Source organism: Penicillium angulare, assembly GCF_028827245.1.
Source record: "Penicillium angulare strain IBT 27051 chromosome Unknown utg000007l_segment0_segment0, whole genome shotgun sequence".
Classification (NCBI taxonomy): Eukaryota; Fungi; Ascomycota; class Eurotiomycetes; order Eurotiales; family Aspergillaceae; genus Penicillium; species Penicillium angulare.
Window position 1 is genome coordinate 1,546,748 of NW_026623166.1, and position 18,399 is coordinate 1,565,146.

Sequence of the window (18,399 nt, forward strand, 5' to 3'; positions counted from 1 at the left end):
ATTAACGATTGAAGACGGATTAACTATAATTATGTTGACACTGGAGCCCTCGGTCGATCTCCAAAGGCGTGTAAAATCCGAAGCGATTGACCTTTTTTTTTTTTTCTGTGAGTCCCAGTCTAGTATATGTTCGAGGAGACGCAATTGTATGGGAGGCTTTTGGTCGCAGAGGCGAAGCAAAGTGTATAGTCAAGGACAGTAATATAACAACGAGACCCCCAGGAACAACGAGAAATTCGAAGAGAGTGAATGCAACGATTGCAGTGGATTAGGATATAACGAAAGAAAGAAATAAAAATCCAAACGAGGGCTGCGCAAGGAGAAATAGGGAGAAGCGGAAGAATTCCAGAAGGAAAGAATGGATGGGCCTGAGAGTCGGGCGGTGAATCGGGGGCGGTTGATTGGACTGGCTCCCAGGTCCAGCAAAGTATCGGTGACCCCGATTCTCTTTCGGTTGGCTTGCAGTTACTTACATTGGCTTTGTATACACTACTTTCCGGTCTACCCGCTTCTGCATGGATAAGATTTTTTCTTCTTCTGTGAGGATCTGGGGGCATATCATGGGGCTGACAAGGTTTGTGGAGTACCGCTACCCAGATGTCCGCAGCGAATTACCTTCCAGCCCAAGTACCGAGTACTTCTACCGCCGAATCTAGGGAAAACCGACCTTTGGGCCCCGAGTGGCGGTTTAGGCCTCCGGGTCCAAGGTTTCAACCAACTCTGACGGTCAATCGGGAAAAGTAGGACATCTGAGGGTTTACTAGTACTAGAACAAAAAATATGTTTTCAACTCGGATATGCCATGCCGCTTAATCTGTAGATCCTGTTGGGCCCCTCGGTGGATCCACTATGGAGAATGTTGCACCGCACTGGCATCTTTAATCTACCATAATATGAGACATACTAGTAGGTAGTAGGGGTCTTATACATTGCTAGGAGGCTGGCACGGGCTTACGACTGATCTCTTTGTTCAGGATACTTCAGATCAAAGTCAGCCACATGCATATAAAATTGACTGGCCACAACTTGAACATCTTCTGCGATTCCATTGTCCTCTCAGCCCGTCTCACAAAGGCGATCTCTGTCTTAGAGTCAGATTAGGTCAGGCAAACCCATACAACGGTGCTTACGATGTAGCTTTTAATAATATCGCACATCCCAAAGAGAACAATAACCTCAAAGGGATCTCAGGATCATCTTCTGTTCGAGGGATTAGTTCTCAGAAAGTAACTACCACCCTTTTCTAATTCACGTTTCCACCTCAGTACCCTCATTCTATGTACAAATTATGCCACACCTTTTCAATCTCCGACTCCTTCAAACCCACTCAAACCGTCCCCATTTTACTCAAACACCTTCTCATACCCAGTCAAAGTAAACCGATAATGCACATCACCCTTCTTCATCCGCAACATAGCCTCTTTCAACCCTTCCTCCCCAATAGCAATCTCCTCAACCCACCCCTTAAGACCCTTATCCGCAGCCAACTGAAGCATATCCAGCATTTCTTTCCGACTACCCAAATGGCTAGCCCCAATAAGCACACCATTAGCAATCAAGTTCTGAGCCTTGATAAGCTGCCCCTCCTCCTCGGGCAACCCAACACTAATCCAGCGCCCATGAACATCCATCATAGTCAAGTATCTCGCGAGATCGAATCCCTCCGACGAATTGGCACAATTCACGATCAAATCAAACGAGAACCGATGAGGTACCTCCCACCCCTCCTCAGCAGTAGCAATATACCCATCAGCACCGAGCTTCAATGCATCAGCCTCCTTCGCCCTGGATCGTGAAATAGCCCACACCTCGGCACCGAGTGCCTTAGCGAACATAATTCCAAAATGCCCGATACCTCCCAGTCCCACGATACCGACTTTCTTTCCGGGTCCAGCGCCATTACGCACAAGCGGCGAGTAGGCTGTGAGTCCGGCGCATAGCATAGGTGCCACGGCGTTGGTTTCTAGAGCGTCGGGAATGGGGAAGACCCAGTGTTCGTGGGTACGGACGTGAGATGAGTATCCGCCCTGGCTTGTGATGCCTGTCTCTGGCCAGACGGAACCGTATGTATCCATTATCTGGATGGGGCAATAGGTTTCATTATCGTTGAGGCATTGTTTGCATTCGCCGCAGGAGTAGGATTGGGCGCCGACGCCGACGCGTTGGCCTTCTTTGACTAGTGTGACTTTTGGTCCGACACGAATTGCACGACCGATGATCTCTGGATCACGATTAGTTATTGTTCTGACTGTCTTTTGACGATGAAATTACCGTGTCCAACGCAGAGAGGAAATTTCTGCTCTCCCCATCCACCTGTAGACTGTTATTAGATTTTCGTTATTTAGAGAAATGGTACAGCGTTTGGACATACCACTGATGGTGTGAACATCACTTCCACAAACACCACATGCCTCAATTTTAATATCCACATCTGTTTTCTGGTCAGTGATTGTGTATAAGCCACAATGGAAATTATTTGAACGTACCATGGTCACCGAAAGGCTTCAATTTGAACTGGAAATGTATATTGTAAGTTGATTGTGGCTCACCATAATACTTCGCACGATTGGGGAAACTCACGAATCTCTTCTGGAATTTAGTGAAGGTATCAGGTCCATCCACCTGGAAACCTTCGGCTTCATCGGGGTAAGGCATTGTCAAGAATTTGTTAATTAATTGTGGAGGTCGGTATTGAATTTAGAGGCTTGGAACTGTAGTAGGAAGTAGAAGAAAGAAGAATGAATTGGGTTCCTAAAGGGAAAGGTAGGCCGTTTTAAAGTCCACTGGAAGAAAACTAAAAATCATGTTTCCACTATCTAAGAGCACGGCTCGATGATGACCTCGGAATTCAGCGCGAAACTTTGTCTTTATCGTGTCGATGCCTTCTTCGTATAGCTTTTTGGGATATGGTTCCCGGGACAGGATCCACTATGAACGAGGTTGAACGAAGTCACCCATACAAGATGTAAATACTGTATCTATTGGAGGAGTTGACAGATCTTACTACCACAAGTTCCTAATACCATTTATTCATATAGCAAGATTTCAAGTCATGTATCTCTAGAGTTACTCAATTGATTTTGATGCAAGACGACATCTACATGGGCTTGGCAGCAGCTGATCACCGACGATGACCTCGTATCAACTCCGACTAGGAATTATCCGCCAATCAGAATCCGTGGAGAAACTATTGTTATCGTTATCGATAAGGGGTCGTGCGACACAGTAATCTGCCAGACATAATGGAGAAGCTATACTATTGTTAAGTAGATATCCTATGTTTCAATACCTTACAAGTATATTGCAAGGCTTCTAGCCAAAGCCATTTACAGCTATTCATTTACAAGATCAGAGTCTTAAATGTGAAATCATATGCTCATATACAACTTAGCAATACTATGGTCATTAACGACATTGCGGTCATATCACCTATGCCACATCCTTCAGCGATAACTCCACATCCAATGATGGCTTAATCTTATTGGCAATCTCCTGAGCCTGAGCATCACTCAGACGACCAAGAGGGCGACGTGGGTATCCACCGTATCCATAGTAAGACTGGATAGCCGACTTAGTACCCGGAATAGCAGCCTTGGTAAGAACCCAATCGGCAGCGCTAAGCTGCTGCTGAGCTTCCATAGCCTCAGCCAGACGGCCCTCAGACCAAAGGTTGAAGATGCGCACACAAAGACGGGGGATAACATTCGCACCACCAGCGAGAATAGCCGAGCCACCAGAGACAAGAGTCTGGAGACTGAAATCAGCAATACCGCCGAACGCAACGTAAGGGTGCTTAGCGTTAGGCTTGGAGACAGTTGCAGCAGTACGCTGGGCAGGAGCCAGGGGTGAGGGAGGAACAATAGCACCCAGTGCAGATGCAACACGAGTCAATTTTCCGGTGTTAGCACATGTGAACTTTGTGCCGACGATATTGGGGTGTTCGGAGATGCGAATGATAAGGTCAGAGTCCATGTCGATTCCGGCAACAGCACCTGGGTAGTTGTATAGAATGAGAGGGATGGGAGATCCATCAGCGACGGCTGTGAAGTACTCGTATAGAGTCTCGTCGTTGCCGACGGCCGCGCGGTAGTAGCTTGGAGGCACGATGAGAGCATACTCGCCGCCTGAGCTGGCGACTTCCTTGCACAGATCGATAGTGCCGCGGATGCTGTTCTCGCTGGCACCGGCGATAACGGGCACGTTTTGGAAACCGGCCTCGTCGAGGGCTGAGCGGGTTTCGCGGGTGACTGTCATGCGCTCCTCGCGGGTCAAGTGGACGGCTTCGCCGTTAGATCCCATGGTGACGAGACCAACCAGACCGGCCTTGGCTAGGCGAACTGCATGGCGGCGGATGGAGGCAGTGTCAAGTTCCTCGGTCTGGGGATCGAAGAAGGTCATTGTTGGTGCATAGACACCGGGACGAAGGGGAGTGAGTTGCGACATGATGCTAATAACCTGATCTATGCGTTAGAATTGTTTCATGATGTAGATATAGTCGATTAACCTTGGAATAGAGATGTGGACTCACAGAATATTACTTATTTTATCTCTTTGAAGAGTTGAAGAACAGGAGATCTAATGGGAAATCAAAAACAGAAGACACCCGGCCGGTTATTTTTCTTTTTAACAGAAAGTTGAATGGTTTCCCCACGTCGGCAAATACTCCGATGTCATATGTATGGCGGATAATTCCATTCCACCAATGAAGACGGATAGAGAGAGTGTGGGGGTACAATTGTGGAGGAGGGGCATCGTCGCGAGGGGAAATGGTGTCGCAAAGCGCGATCAGGATAGAGAATGAAATGGTAAGCATGTATACAAAAAGAGGGGAAACAATAGTGATTAGAAGCTCAATTCTAGATATAACTATCAGTTCGATTATATTTATCTCACAAGCAAATATGGAGTTCAATGTTGCCGAAACTTGGGGAAGAAAGCTCCATGAGCCAGCCCCGCGATAAGATTATGACATCGGCTATTGACTTGGTTCAAAAGCCGGAAGAATTAAATCCAGCGACACAAGTTCTTCGTTGCTCTTTTCTTCTTTTCCCAATTCCTCCTCTTATACCCCTCCAAGTCCAATCTTGAGACACATTACAATCCTCTCCAGAAATCACAATGGCTCCTCCTAGCGTCTTAATGGTAAGAAGAGCTACCCCGCGGCTATCCAACTAAGCTAACAAGAACGGGCAACCAGGTTGGTACCGGCGAGTACACCACCGGCTTCGTCGGCGGTGGTGCCTCCGGCTCAGACAAGAAAGTTGGTGTCGTCGGCCTGAGTCTCTTCGACCTTCGTCGCCGTGGTAAAGTAGCAGACCTAAGCATGGTCGGCGTGTCTGGCAAGAAATTCCCCGGAATCCGTAAGTCGCAAACATCCACAGCGCCCAACAAAGCAAAACAAAACATCCTAATTAACTTGACTTGCAAAAAAACAGGCGACCATCTACACAAGAACATCTGCCAGGTCTACAATGGCCTCGACACATCCTTCGCCTCCTTCCCAGCAGACGACCAAACAGATCCAGACGCCTACAAGACGGCAATTGACGCCCTCCCCAAGGGCTCAGCAATCACAATCTTCACCCCCGATCCCACCCACTTCCCAATTGCATTGTACGCCATCGAGCGCGGTATCCACGTAATGATCACCAAGCCCGCCACCCAGCGATTGACAGATCACCTTGCGCTGGTTGAGGCAGCACGCAAGCACGGCGTCTTCGTCTTCATCGAGCACCATAAGCGTTTTGATCCCGCTTACTCTGATGCGCGGGCGAAGGCCCAAAAGCTCGGCGACTTCAACTATTTCTACAGCTATATGAGCCAGCCGAAGAGTCAGCTTGAGACTTTCAAGGCGTGGGCAGGCCGCGATTCTGATATCTCGTATTATCTTAACTCGCACCATATTGATATCAATGAGTCTATGGTGCCAGATTACAAGCCTGTGCGGGTCACGGCTACAGCATCGCAGGGTACTGCTGCTGAGTTGGGATGTGTGCCTGAGACTGAGGATACTATTACCTTGCTTGTTGAGTGGCGTCGTCGTGATAACCCTGCTAAGATTGCGACGGGTGTTTACACGGCTAGTTGGACTGCGCCGCAGGGTGCGGGCGTGCATTCGAACCAGTACTTCCACTGTATGTTTCTCGACTCTTGTTCTTTTGGTCTCTTGTTATGGCTACTAACTCCTGGATAGATATGGCTGCCAATGGTGAGATTCGTGTGAATCAGGCTAAGCGTAGCTACGATGTGACTAGCGATGACCAGGGTCTGATCTGGGTGAACCCGTAAGTCAATTTTGATCCAGCCATATCACTCATGAGGTATACTAACAACACGTTTGCACAGATTCTACATGCGCTATGCACCCGATGAAGAGGGTAACTTCGGTGGACAAACTGGTTACGGCTACGTTAGTTTCGAGAAGTTCATCGATGCCGTGACAGCAGTCAACGAGGGCAGAGTGACACTCGACCAGTTGGATGCTCGCCCTCTGCCTACTCTGAAGAACACAATTGCCACTACCGCTATCCTGGACGCTGGTCGTAGATCACTGGATGAGCGCCGACCAGTAGAGATTGTGTCGGAGGGTGACAAGTGGGAGTTGAAGTAAAATCAATCGTTGTAAACATGAATTCAATGTGTGAATAGATTATTATGAATATTTCAAATTGAACAATTTTTGTTCCAAAGTCGAAATAAAGCTTGATATGTTAGGTAGGAAGAGTCAGATTCGCTAGCTAAAATACAAATTTGTTGGAGGATCCCTAATAATGCACATCGAACTCCGGACGCAATTCCGCGTCAACTCTTTAAAATAAGATCAAATCCCTTGAACATCGCAGCAACATCTCGTGGTATCATGCAGGAATCTCAATTGGAAAAAAAGAATAAACAAACTTCATCGCCGAGAATTACCCTTGACAATGCCATCTAGACCCTTACTGAACTTAACACGGCATTCGGGGCAATACCATTTAGCTGTGCGCGAAGGCACCTCAGATAAACCAACGCAATCAAGGTGGAACCACTCACGATCACACTAGATAATTGGTTAGTATAAGACTATCATAGTCAGGTCGAATGCGAAGGTTCAAACTTACATCTTGATTCTCACAGCAGATCATTGTTCCAAAGCTAACATCTCCGCAGAGACAATAACGAGGCTCGTTGGCGTCAATCTCTTCAAGAACACCGTCTTCATCAACGCGAACATCTTGTGAATTTCGAATACTAGTACTAGGGCGCTTTTTTCCAGGCTTGGCTTTGCGGCGACCATAACTGACAGCTGCACCGCCATCTTGGCCGGATGAAACCGGGCCAGGGGCTGGACGCTTGCGCCGGCGAGCTGGCCCAGGAACGCTGGGGGCATGTGACGTTTCTCGGATGGGGGTTTTTCTAGCAGGGGTGGCGCTCTTGACACGTAGATCTCGCCCACTGGCTGCGGCAATTGCAGAGATACCCGATAAGGCTCCAAGCTCAATGGATGCGGCGGCTGCAGAGCGTCTGGATGAAGGGCGTGTGCTCGGTGGTGTAGGTGTTTTGGTAGTAGGCGCTTTAGTTGTAGGCTGAGGGATTGACCTAGCAGAGCGCTTTGATCCTGTCGGTGATGGCAATGGCGGGGATACCTTTGGTGCCTTTGTTTCAGCGACTGCTTTTGTGACAACAGCAGGCACAGGTACAGGAGCAGGAGCGCTAATCACCTCTGCTGGACCATTTGAAGGAGCTCCTCGGCTAGATCGGCGGCGTTTTTTCGAAGATGCTGGTACAGGTGTTGGTGCAGCTGCAGGTTCAAGAAGTGAGGTTTCCAGATCATCTTCCACGGCAATTTCTTCTCGTTTTCTCTTTCGTGATGATCGGTTCGCCGGAGTTCCTTGATTAGACGGAGCTTTTGTCAACATCGGCAGGACTAGATCAGCCTCAGCAGGATCGAGACCCTCAAGTAGTGCTGCTTCTCTGGCTAGCATCTCACGTTTGAGCTTCTTCGCCTCGTTCAACTTCATGCCCCGATTGCTCAACTTTGTCTCCTCCAGGTCCTTGGGCTTCTCACCGCGACGCGTTTGTTCGATATTGTCACAGTCAATGAACTGCTTTCCAGTCTCCTCAGCCTCAATTTTAGCGGCCGCGTAGGCCTCCCAACCACGACCAGAGAGAGATAATTCACGGTGAATCATAACCTCACTGGGCTGCCACACCGCATTCTTCTTCATCTTCTTTCGCAGTCTTGTCATCTCCCACTCTGTCAATCGCAACCACGGCAAATCCTCACTGCCAACCTTCGCATCCTCAGGAGGCGGTTTCAACAAAGCAAGTGCATTACTTGCGGCCGCTCCCGCGGTTGAGCTTTGGCGCCTAGGCTGCTTTTCTTTCTTTGGACGCTTCGGTGCTTTGGGAGCAATCACTTCCATCTCAACATCCGCATCAGATTGCTCAGTACTAGCAAGTGGAGAGTCGGGGTTAAACCCAACCAAATGCTCTGCAACGCCCGAACGTCGCCCCCTAGACTTGTTCGTTCCCCTGCCTTTCGGATTATCTAAACGCAAGGTGATACGCGTTGCCGACGCGCTGGACTTTTTATCTTTGCGCACACGCTTCGGCGTAGGCTCTGGCGGTGGCGACGGCTCCACAGAAGGGGGTTTCGGTAATCCTTCCAGCTTCTGCTTAATGCAGTTCAGGCGATCGAAGTGGCGATCTACGACATCGTAGAGGCGGCTAGCCTCCGCGTACGCGGATTCGCGGGCGTTTATGGCGCGATCGAGTTGATGCGATATATCTCGACGAAGGGATATCGCGGTTGGGCGCTCATCAGAGGGTAGCTCGGGGAGCTGTCCGTAGGTTCTGGTAAGGTTGTGGACTGATTGCGCGGAGTCGAGGTAGCGGTCGTCTAAACCGCGGATGTGGGTTAAGGATCGGATGAGATCAGCTGGGAGGTATTCCGTGTAGTCGATATAATCTGTTACTGTTGCTTGCGCATCAGGATCAAAGGGTCCATCCAGAATAACCCCGCCGCTGTGGTCAGTCTCGTCTGTCATTGGCATCCTTGCAGGTCAAGAGACGCGTTCGCCAGGCGACCGCAAGGATGAATGAAAGAAGTTCAGAAGCTAGATTGGATCTGAAGAAAGAGCAAACTGGCTAGAGCAGGTATACTCGACCACCAGGGAAAATAATGAGGGTGAAATCAGCGCAAGCTGCAGGTGCTAAACACTGGGGTTCCGAGTGGAGCCTTGGAGCCTTGTGCACTTGAGCGCAGTCACGCTGTTTGTTTGTGATTAGTCATGCGGCGAGATGTTCAAATGTTGGGTCCACGAGTGACACTGTTGACGGTCTTGGCAGGAGATTTTATAGTTTTAAGGTTATTTATTGAAGTATAGGTGCAGGTAATTGATTAATCTCTATGATTGTTATTTTAATTCAATCTCACTACTGACTAAGTCCTTGCTGAGGCGGATCAACTGGATTTGCTACCTAGGAAAACATCATCCCGACCCATATTTCCAAGGTTGGAGAAGTATATATGTTTCTGGGTCTTTACTACTAGTAGTAGTAGGAACTTCCACTTTTAGAGAAAATGAGTTTATGCCTTTGCAAGTAAAATATTGGATTGACTTATTTGAATTCAACTATCTGGAGCAATGTATAGTTTCTCCGTGATTTAAGCAGCTTGGGATATCCATACTATGAGCTGCGAGCTGCCCAGACTGTAAGTTCAACCTGCTTTTACTCCATGCTCTCCGATTTCTCCCCGGCCGACTCCAACGCAATCCGAATTAAGAGATGCATCGTGTACCGAGCGTCATTGCCTGCATTATGTAAGTGTTCCGTATGATCCTCGTTCATCTCATGCAATAGCTTCACCATCCCCAATCTTTCGGGTCTGCCACGCAGGACTTGAAACAAGTCCGCGACATCGAGGCGGCAATATGCCCCAGCCTGATCTGCATACTTCAACCGACCAAATACCGTGCTTCCTGTAAGCCCAATGAGTTCCATATCTCGCTTCATGTCAAGTCCAACGAATATCATACTCCGGCCCCTCCCCAAGCACGCGTCAATCGCCTTCCCCATGTCATCCTTATCGATGATTGCACTTTCACCCCACTCGAATTTGTCTGGACATCCATGACAAAACTCATTATTGACGTGGTACTCATATTCTGAGACGCGAAGGTGATGTGATTTTATTCTTTTCTTCCAGTTGGCGCCGTAATCGCTAGGTGGTAGGTTGGCTAGGTCACGGGTATCCAGGATTGAAAGGCCAACTTCGGTAAGATTCTCTGAAGAACGCTCCATCCATTCACAGTCAATACCAATAAACAGAATATCATCCTCGAATGGGTATGGAGCAGCCATGAGTACGTTGATAGGAGGCTGCAGAAGGTCTTGTTCTTGGTTTAGGGCTGTAACACAACGGCGTCGCAATCCAAGCCACGTTTGCAGTAGCTCCAGAGTTCGTGTTAATTGAAGTTGTCTTTCCATTCGGACCTCCGCTCTTTTCTCTGCCCTTCTGATTTTCTTGAACTCAGAAGATTCAGAAGCGCCATTCTTTTCCGCCGGTAAAATTGTATTCTTTAGGTGTACTTCGAATGCAGCTCGAGCTGCATCAGTCAGGTTTTCTGTGTACTTTTCCCATCTTGCATAATCCTTGAACGATGATATATTTGCCTTGATGGTCTCCTTCTCTTCGTAGCTGTTGGATTTTCCTAAATAGATGGGTTTTGGCCCCCTGACAAGGTCAAAGCGAAGGGCCAATCCATCCTGGATCATTCCACCGAGTGACAATCTTTCCGAGATGGCCGTGTTGATTTCGGTGAGCATAGCCTGTGTCTGCGGCTCTGGAATTAAGAGAATACCACTGGCCTTATCTTCTTCGTCAGGAACGGGTAAAAGAAATCTGTCGTATCTATTCAGTGAACTGTTGGTCTGCTTATTTCTGATTAAACTCACAGGTCCCAGCTTCGATCCCAGAACTTCTTGAACCAGTGCTGAGTAATGTAATTCTCCTGGCCCGCATCAATGATGTAGTCCCTTGGAAACTGAGAGAACGCATGAGCTGGAATAAAAGTCGAGGTAGCTTCCATGTCGGTTTCGACGTTCGACGATGTCGGGGGAGCGATGGAAGGTGAGGTGACGGGATCCCCAGGCTGTTCGGCCGATATCCCAACAACCCGACTCCGAGCGTAAGAGATGGTTTGATTACTTCGAGGATCACGGACTTGAATGTGAAGGCTGGAGACTCGAGGTGGAGGAATGCCAGACATTTTTGAAGCAGTTGAAGCCGACCCACCTGCTGGTGGGTTGACGTGTGAGTTCTCAAATGCTTGGATATCACTAGGGTCCACTATCAAGCCTAGAATAGTCAAGCGCATTAACGTGTCTTCCAAGTCCGCATCTTTCATTATGAAATCAACCGCTTGATTAGTTGGTGGAAGGGGACGTGACAGAAGAGACATGAAGGGAGTAGTAGGTGAATGGGCAGGTTCAGAAGCAGGTAAACATTGCGGGTATGTCAATGAGTAGGAGGGAAGGTGCAGCTCACTTCGATCTTGACATGTTCCAAGTTCTTATACTAAGAGGAGTCAATCAATTCTCTTTGACAAGAATTATGATTGTATTAATTATTGGTGGTTCTTGTTCACTTCAAATTCTCAGGCTCCAATTCAACTAGTTGTCAATAGAGACTCGCTCTTTATTCAATAAGGGGTATCCATCTTGTACTCTATTCACTACCAGTACATCTCTTCACTGCCAGAGCATATGAATATGATAAAACAGAATTCGAGGACTTCTTCAATATCTTCGATTTAGAAGAAATATGATAAAATCCCCACCATCTCCTCTTGCTTGTTCAGCCTGTTGACCTGTCTTCACATCCTCAACGAGTTTATTCAGCTCCATATGTCCATTCAAACATTATAACACCAATCGCAGTCACCTAAATGTAATAGTTAGTGAAAACAACCCATGAAAGCATATTCTTGTTGTCAACATTCAACAACATTCAAACTCACTAGCAATGTATCCACACCTGCCGCAACCACCAAATCCACAGCAGGTCGAATAGACTTCCGCCTTGAACTAGGCATCAATGCCAAAACATCGTTATGTTGAACGCTCTCATAGACCCAAGCGATCTTCCTATCTCCGTCATTTATATCATACTTGGCCATAATCTGGCCGTAAGACTCGATCGCAACATCTAGAGTGATGAACTTATCATCCTCAGCCTTAGCCTCGTTCGTAGCCATATTTCGAAAAGAAAACCGCATATTCTTTCCCCCTTTGTCCATTGAGAGTCGTGGTCCTCCTTCGGCTATCTTGACATCACCGCCGCCTGGCATAGTCAAATACCAGCCAGAGGGGAACCCAAGCCTGGTCTTCGTATGGAGTTCAAATAAAGGTAGTCCTGAGGCATCATGGAACTCTCGGAAATTTTGATCTCCATACTTGCGACCGGATACTGTATACACGGTCTGGCCTTGTTCAGTGGTGATACTGTATGCGATTGCTGCCTTGTCATCTCCCTTTGATTTCAACACGAGGGTAGTCCTTGAGGACGCTATCGATTCTGTGCGGAGTGCAACTTCGCGCTCTGGTTGTTTCAATGACTGTCGGGGGTATGGCGAGGTGAAACGCGGCAGTCTGAATGACATAGTGCTGTTTAGTGCTATGGAGAGTGGCAGTATGATGTGCGGCACTGTTGGTGAAAGCAGCTAGGTCATTGTATTCAGGTAGACATTAAATAAATACCGCATGGGGCTACGACTCGGAAGACGCTAAGTGATGCTAAGTGAGGTCCACTTTGGTGACGATGCACCTTCTTTGGTTTGTTCTGTTTTGCCCCGCCATACACAAACAAGGCGGCCCCGGGCGCGCACGGCTGTGCTTGTTATCAAAGTGGGGAGAGAGGGGCTCATGCGTTCCAGGCTAAACCTTGGTCCTTGAAATCGGGCTTGCATCGTCAGTCTGAATTTATTATGGCAATGCCTCGGTACTATATAACGAATAGTCCGACTATTTATCTCACATCTATTCATATCCATACATGCACCTACTCCATAACAGGCCAGAATCTCTCCTCCAACCAAACAACCTGTCTCCACCACTCCAAGCACCTCTGTCTCATCAACTCACCCTCCTCAACACCCTTAATCTGTCCCGCCATAAGATCCAAAACCTCTCCAATCTGAATAACGAACTCCTCAAACTCCTGACTCGACCAATTAGGAATAAACTCCTTCCTCAAAGCTCCCCCATCAGCATCTTCTCCATCCTCTCCCCTCGCAGCCAAAAACGTCCCTGCATACCTCCAAGCCCGTAAATAGCACACCTCCGTCGCCCACAGCACAGCCAAGCCCTCAATAACAGAGACACCGGGACTAGAAGCCGACATGAACATATCAATATATGCCCTTGTGATTCTAGTAGGCGCAAAGAAAACAGGTCCCTCCCGCTCAATTGGAGCCAACGATTGGACTCCTTCACTGGGTACACAGGGCTCACAAGGCTCACATTCTCCAACCTTTGTACGCGTCTGAGAAGTGTTCAACGGTGAGGAAGGATAGCACACTTCCCCGCCTTGCATCTGGCATTCTCCCTGCGGTTCACAAAGACGATGAGCACTGTCCACATTCTCATTCCCACGCTCATCTCTCTCAGCACTAGTAATGTTATCCCCACCAATCACAGCAGTACTATTGACCGTACCATCAGAAGCAGAGGGTCCCGTATCTCCCGGCCCCGTCAAAGTCGAAGCCGTACACCCCGTCGAGCCGGGACAAGAGCCGGATCCCTTCGTCGAAATAGCCGCAGAGGTAGTAATACATCCGGAACCAGGTCCACCTTCACAAGGCGAGATAGCAGATAAATCCAATCCATAGTCCGAGGCCGTAGACTCGAAGAACTGTAACTCGCGACGGATATTCACGAGTGCATCGATAAGAATACTAACAGCCTGTTGGTCTGGTGTGCCTACATTCGAGGCCGAAGGGGGCTTTGTCGCGCGGGATTCAAGGTTGATTTTGGCTAAGAGGGAACCGATGAAACGAATGTAGGATTGGGCATAGAGCCTGTCTTGGGAGAGCCATTGGGATAATGTGACTTTTGGGAGGGTGCCTCGGCCGGCGGCGGCGAGGAAGGGGTGGGTTGTTGCTCTTTTGAGGGATTTGGGGGTGCTCTCGAGGAGGTAAGTGGTTAAGAGGTGGGAGGTCATTTTGGTGGGTTTTTTAGGGGTCAATTGTTTGTTAGGAAACTTTTTGGTGTATTTGAGTTTTTTGGAGGGGTTAGTTAGGTTTGGGTTGGAGCTGGGGTGGGGTTTGATGTGGTTATGTCGTCAGATTAGATCTTGCCCTAAGTTGACTAGAGCTTTATCGTTATCACGATCCATAATTAGATCGAGATGATCAACAGTGGAATTGATTTCGAGTATTTTCTATTCATTTGATCTTTCTATCTGCTCATTTAACCCTGGAAATCTACCTAATCTTCAAGTTACACGAATAGCTTGTTCGTGAACCTGCATTGAGATACGGACGTCGTTGATTTTATACTTATGACTGGGTAAACAGGAGGAACTTCTTGCACTTTTTACTTTCTTCACATTGTATAGACTGTTCATGCATTGATACTTGGAGCCCCGTGCATACACAGCCATCGAGGCATGGATGGCACACATAAAATAAGGCAACATAGCGAAACCGAGAAAAAGAAACACAAAGCCCTAGCGCATAGATACAGAAAACAACAAAAGACAACCTTGGAATCCAAAACACCACACCACTCCGGGCTGCAAATAATATGGAACATAGATAAAAATATCAACTAAGCAATACCACTAACACCGGTTGTATGCGGAGCGAGAAAGCAAACGGACGAAAACCAAACATTCTTAGTCAAAATCTTGTACATCATGAAACGGGAAAGAAAGAAAAAAGAAAGAAACGTACAACTTAGCTGAGCTAAGTTGCCGTAGCGCGGGCATTACTCAATTGTCGATGATATGAGCCAATTGGTTGGAAGCCGCTGAATAGGGGTTAGCTACTGTTCTAGTTTGAGAGTTTTGAGGGTTGGGGCTTCAGGACATACCGAGCAAGGTCAAAACCATTATCGTCTTCCTCTTCCTCCTCTTCTTTCCGTGAAGGGGGCGGGCCTAGGTCCCCTCCATCAGACTGTAGCGGGGGTAATGTCCTGCTTGAACCAAGTCCATTCGATGTGCCCGGTTTACTTGGACTGACCAAGTTTGGTGGCGGGGGACTACTACTTGGGAAACCACCGATGATACGTTCATCCGGTTCACCCTTGATAGGACTCATATCTGGTACCGGACGGGCAGGCGTGCTGCCAATATCGGCGAATTTCCAAAACTGGGCGGGTGAGCTCATAGGCATGAACTTTGATGGGATCTGTGCCGTGCTGGGAGGAGGCAGGCGAGGTTGTTGACGTTGGGGAGCTGGGGTGATCATTGATGAAGGGCCTTCGTCGTAGTATGAGGAGGAGAGTACGGGTGGGGAGCCGGCGACATTGTCCGACATTCCGTAGGCATGGCTTGGGTTGGTGCTGCTACCGTTCTGTGCTTGGGTTGAGCTGGCGCTGTTGCGAGTGCGAGCGGGTAGTGGGGAGGGTTCCTCGTATCCACGCGGATTCATATGGCGGAGTGGATGGTCGGAGCCAACTCCACGACCAAGGCGGGATCCACGCTCCGGAGTAAAAGCCTCTACGGGCGCAACGGGGAAGGAACTGAAGCCAGGTGAGGAGACGGGTGGAGACTTCTTGGCTGTGGCGGGGAATGAAGTATCAATTGATGCGATATGGGCTGCACGTGCTGATGATGGAGGCTCCTTGGTTGCGGGTGACGAGGGAGCAGAGGACTGGGTACCCTTCCGTGTTTGTTTCTTCCGATATTCCTCTCGGTATTCCGCAGCGATCTGCCATTTCATTCCCTTACCCGGCTCATCAGTCCGACGAGGCACTTTCTGGAAAGCCTTGTTCAAAGAGAGATTGTGTCGAATAGAGTTTTGCCAACCGCTCTGAGAGTGCCGGTAGAAAGCGTAACGCTCCATGATCCAGTTGTAAATGCTATTTAAAGTAAGCTTCTCCTCTTCGCTGGAGAAGATAGCCTGCGCAATCAGTGTCGCATAACTGTATGGCGGTTTCAGATCCTTAGCCGAATCTTGAGCGTAGTCAATCTCTTCCGTGCTCTCCATCATCATACCGCGATTATAAAGCGGGGATTGCTTTGCTGTGCGTTGGCCAGCTGTATCCGGACTTCGTGGAGGTGGCGTAACATTGCGCTTGAGGAAGTTCGGAGCAGGCGCCAGCGCAGGCCCACCAGATGAAGAAGGGCGCGATGGGTCAGTAGCCTGAGAGGTCGGAGGATGAGCATGTTGCGACGCATCCCAAGCAACGGAAGCCTGGTCCGGCTCTTGTCCACTCGCGATGCGCTGAGCACGCTCCACAAAACTGGGGTGAATATTCGGGACGTCTCCGGGTGTAACAAACATCATTTGAGTGTTAGCGACCTCGATAATATCTCCACAAGACAGAATAGCGTCGACACCGCGCTTGATAATCGAGTTATTCAACCGAACACCGTTGCGACCATTCACCCGAATATGCCAGGCCGGCGCTTGCTTCCCATCATAAAATATCTCCGCATGTAGTCGAGAAACGAACTTGCTAGGACCCAAATCCACATCGACATCAGGCAGCGCACGGGCGGCAATAGTAACCGGACTCGACTGTTCGGCGGAGCGAGGCTCTCGGTCCGGTTCGCGACCGATGTTGACATGCAGTGACTTGACGTAATATGTCCAGTCGCGGCCGGCGATTTTCGCATATGCTTGGATACTCTGTTTGTTCTCGGTTTTCGTATTGGAGTGATCGCGTGTGACGCGCAGTTCTTCGCGCGGGGTGTTGAGGTATGAAATCACAAGATCGACGACATCTTGATGTGTTGATGTATCATGTTCACCGGCGGACTCTTCTTCTTCGTCCGACTCAGGCGCCGCTTTGACAGTCGCTCGAGAAGGTGATGCGCGACGTTCAACCTAAAAGATTATAAACAAGCGAGATCAGCTGAGTTGTTCTCATTTTGTCTCCGGACCATTTGGTCTCAGACCAGCCCTATCGCCACTATCGGACTCACCTTGCGCTTCTTTGCAGACGGACGACTGGGCGACGAGTCGGGTGCCTCAGCATCGGAAGTTTCCTGCAGTTGAATCTCCTTGCGGCGCGCACGCCGACGATTTGAAAGTGGCATCGTTCAATATTTCTATGAGGACGAGTAAAATTGGAGGCGAATCGGAGAGAATAAGTCGGCGCAAAAAGAACCGGGAATAAGTGCCGCGCAAGAATCGAATCGGATTTCGGATTTTTCAAGAATGTGGGCAAGATGGCCGTTGACGTCGAATACTCCGCGAATAATTCCACGGCGGGGCAATAGTAGGCTTGTCAAAGGGAAAAGTTTTGGAAGATTTTATTCCCCGGACAAGAGGAAAGAAGAAAAAAACACACAAACAGATCAACTCTGGATCCGGATTTCAGCGGTCGCCCCAGGCTTGGAGACACAGAGGTAGAACCAGAGAATTGAGACCCTCAGAACCAGCCGTGGATTGGACCCGATTGAGGCGGATTTTGCCACCGTAGCAAAATTGTGTCAGATTGTGAAAAGAAAAAAGAAAAAGCGAAAGGAAAAATGGCGATACAAAAAAATCCCCCCAAAAAGCGCACCAAGAAGCCAACAGTGGCACAATCAAGAACTGTTGGAGACGGTTGGAAACTGTGTGGCTGGAGGTTGATTATCGATAATCCCTACGATCGACGCGCGATGGCGTCTGTTTGGGGTGACCGCCTTGTCGCGTGGGGAGGCGTGTATGATATGTCTTCCACTTCCCAACCTTCTAGGTTGTTTCACTTGAGATAAATATCTTGAATCAATAAGGTAGAAGGACGAGAGGATAATAAAGAAGAAGAGAAACAAATAAAACGTAGAAATAAAAGAAAAGAGAAACGCCGAAACAAAAACGATTGAAATCCATTGCGTTTTGCCGTAAACAGTTGGGTGGGGTCTGGTCACGGCTGTGTATGGTATAGAAAGTTTGAGTGTGGTAGAGTGCGGATAGCATCAAATTAGCGGGTAATACGATTACATCCGGCCATTGCTTCCAGCGTGGGATCCACGATGCTTCCGAGTGCAGTGAAGAAGCAACCTCAGATGATAGTATCCTACGTTGGAAAGAGGGGCTGATAGCTAGGGATGATCAGTGCACTCTATTATCTGCGGCAAGATGCAGGAGTTCCTTTGTATTATTCTGTCTCAGAATAGGCTGTTGTCTCAGAACCTATAGATTGAATAGTTTCATGGCCATATAGATACCCTAGTATACCCCTATGCCTCTACTCTATTTT

At 48.5% G+C, this 18,399-nt stretch overlaps 8 protein-coding genes across 8 annotated transcripts; 1 reads left to right on the top strand and 7 right to left on the bottom strand.

Moving 5' to 3' along the window:
* Positions 1–1,343: 1,343 nt before the first annotated feature.
* N7478_009855 (NAD(P)-dependent alcohol dehydrogenase) lies at positions 1,344–2,655 on the bottom strand (the record flags this gene model as incomplete). The annotated part of the gene is made up of 5 exons (XM_056926069.1): positions 1,344–2,221; positions 2,272–2,313; positions 2,372–2,431; positions 2,487–2,514; positions 2,581–2,655. The coding sequence occupies 5 exons, from the start codon at positions 2,653–2,655 to the stop codon at positions 1,344–1,346; spliced, it is 1,083 nt and encodes a 360-aa protein (XP_056775439.1).
* Positions 2,656–3,429: 774 nt separating this feature from the next.
* N7478_009856 (dihydrodipicolinate synthase family protein) lies at positions 3,430–4,443 on the bottom strand (the record flags this gene model as incomplete). Its single annotated transcript, XM_056926070.1, has 1 exon — positions 3,430–4,443. The coding sequence occupies one exon, from the start codon at positions 4,441–4,443 to the stop codon at positions 3,430–3,432; it is 1,014 nt and encodes a 337-aa protein (XP_056775440.1).
* Positions 4,444–5,118: 675 nt separating this feature from the next.
* N7478_009857 (Gfo/Idh/MocA family protein) lies at positions 5,119–6,610 on the top strand (the record flags this gene model as incomplete). Its single annotated transcript, XM_056926071.1, has 5 exons — positions 5,119–5,142; positions 5,198–5,360; positions 5,436–6,134; positions 6,194–6,284; positions 6,346–6,610. 5 exons carry the CDS (start codon positions 5,119–5,121, stop codon positions 6,608–6,610), a joined length of 1,242 nt encoding a protein of 413 aa, XP_056775441.1.
* Positions 6,611–6,898: 288 nt separating this feature from the next.
* Positions 6,899–9,035, bottom strand: N7478_009858 (putative PHD finger domain protein; the record flags this gene model as incomplete). The annotated part of the gene is made up of 2 exons (XM_056926072.1): positions 6,899–7,039; positions 7,101–9,035. 2 exons carry the CDS (start codon positions 9,033–9,035, stop codon positions 6,899–6,901), a joined length of 2,076 nt encoding a protein of 691 aa, XP_056775442.1.
* A 679-nt stretch (positions 9,036–9,714) lies between these two features.
* N7478_009859 (uncharacterized protein) lies at positions 9,715–11,393 on the bottom strand (the record flags this gene model as incomplete). The annotated part of the gene is made up of 2 exons (XM_056926073.1): positions 9,715–10,888; positions 10,942–11,393. 2 exons carry the CDS (start codon positions 11,391–11,393, stop codon positions 9,715–9,717), a joined length of 1,626 nt encoding a protein of 541 aa, XP_056775443.1.
* Positions 11,394–11,978: 585 nt separating this feature from the next.
* N7478_009860 (uncharacterized protein) lies at positions 11,979–12,647 on the bottom strand (the record flags this gene model as incomplete). The annotated part of the gene is made up of 1 exon (XM_056926074.1): positions 11,979–12,647. One exon carries the CDS (start codon positions 12,645–12,647, stop codon positions 11,979–11,981), a length of 669 nt encoding a protein of 222 aa, XP_056775444.1.
* Positions 12,648–13,045: 398 nt separating this feature from the next.
* N7478_009861 (putative transcription regulator PAB1642) lies at positions 13,046–14,206 on the bottom strand (the record flags this gene model as incomplete). The annotated part of the gene is made up of 1 exon (XM_056926075.1): positions 13,046–14,206. The coding sequence occupies one exon, from the start codon at positions 14,204–14,206 to the stop codon at positions 13,046–13,048; it is 1,161 nt and encodes a 386-aa protein (XP_056775445.1).
* Positions 14,207–14,951: 745 nt separating this feature from the next.
* N7478_009862 (putative forkhead transcription factor Fkh1/2) lies at positions 14,952–17,251 on the bottom strand (the record flags this gene model as incomplete). Its single annotated transcript, XM_056926076.1, has 3 exons — positions 14,952–15,015; positions 15,079–17,039; positions 17,138–17,251. The coding sequence occupies 3 exons, from the start codon at positions 17,249–17,251 to the stop codon at positions 14,952–14,954; spliced, it is 2,139 nt and encodes a 712-aa protein (XP_056775446.1).
* Positions 17,252–18,399: the final 1,148 nt, after the last annotated feature.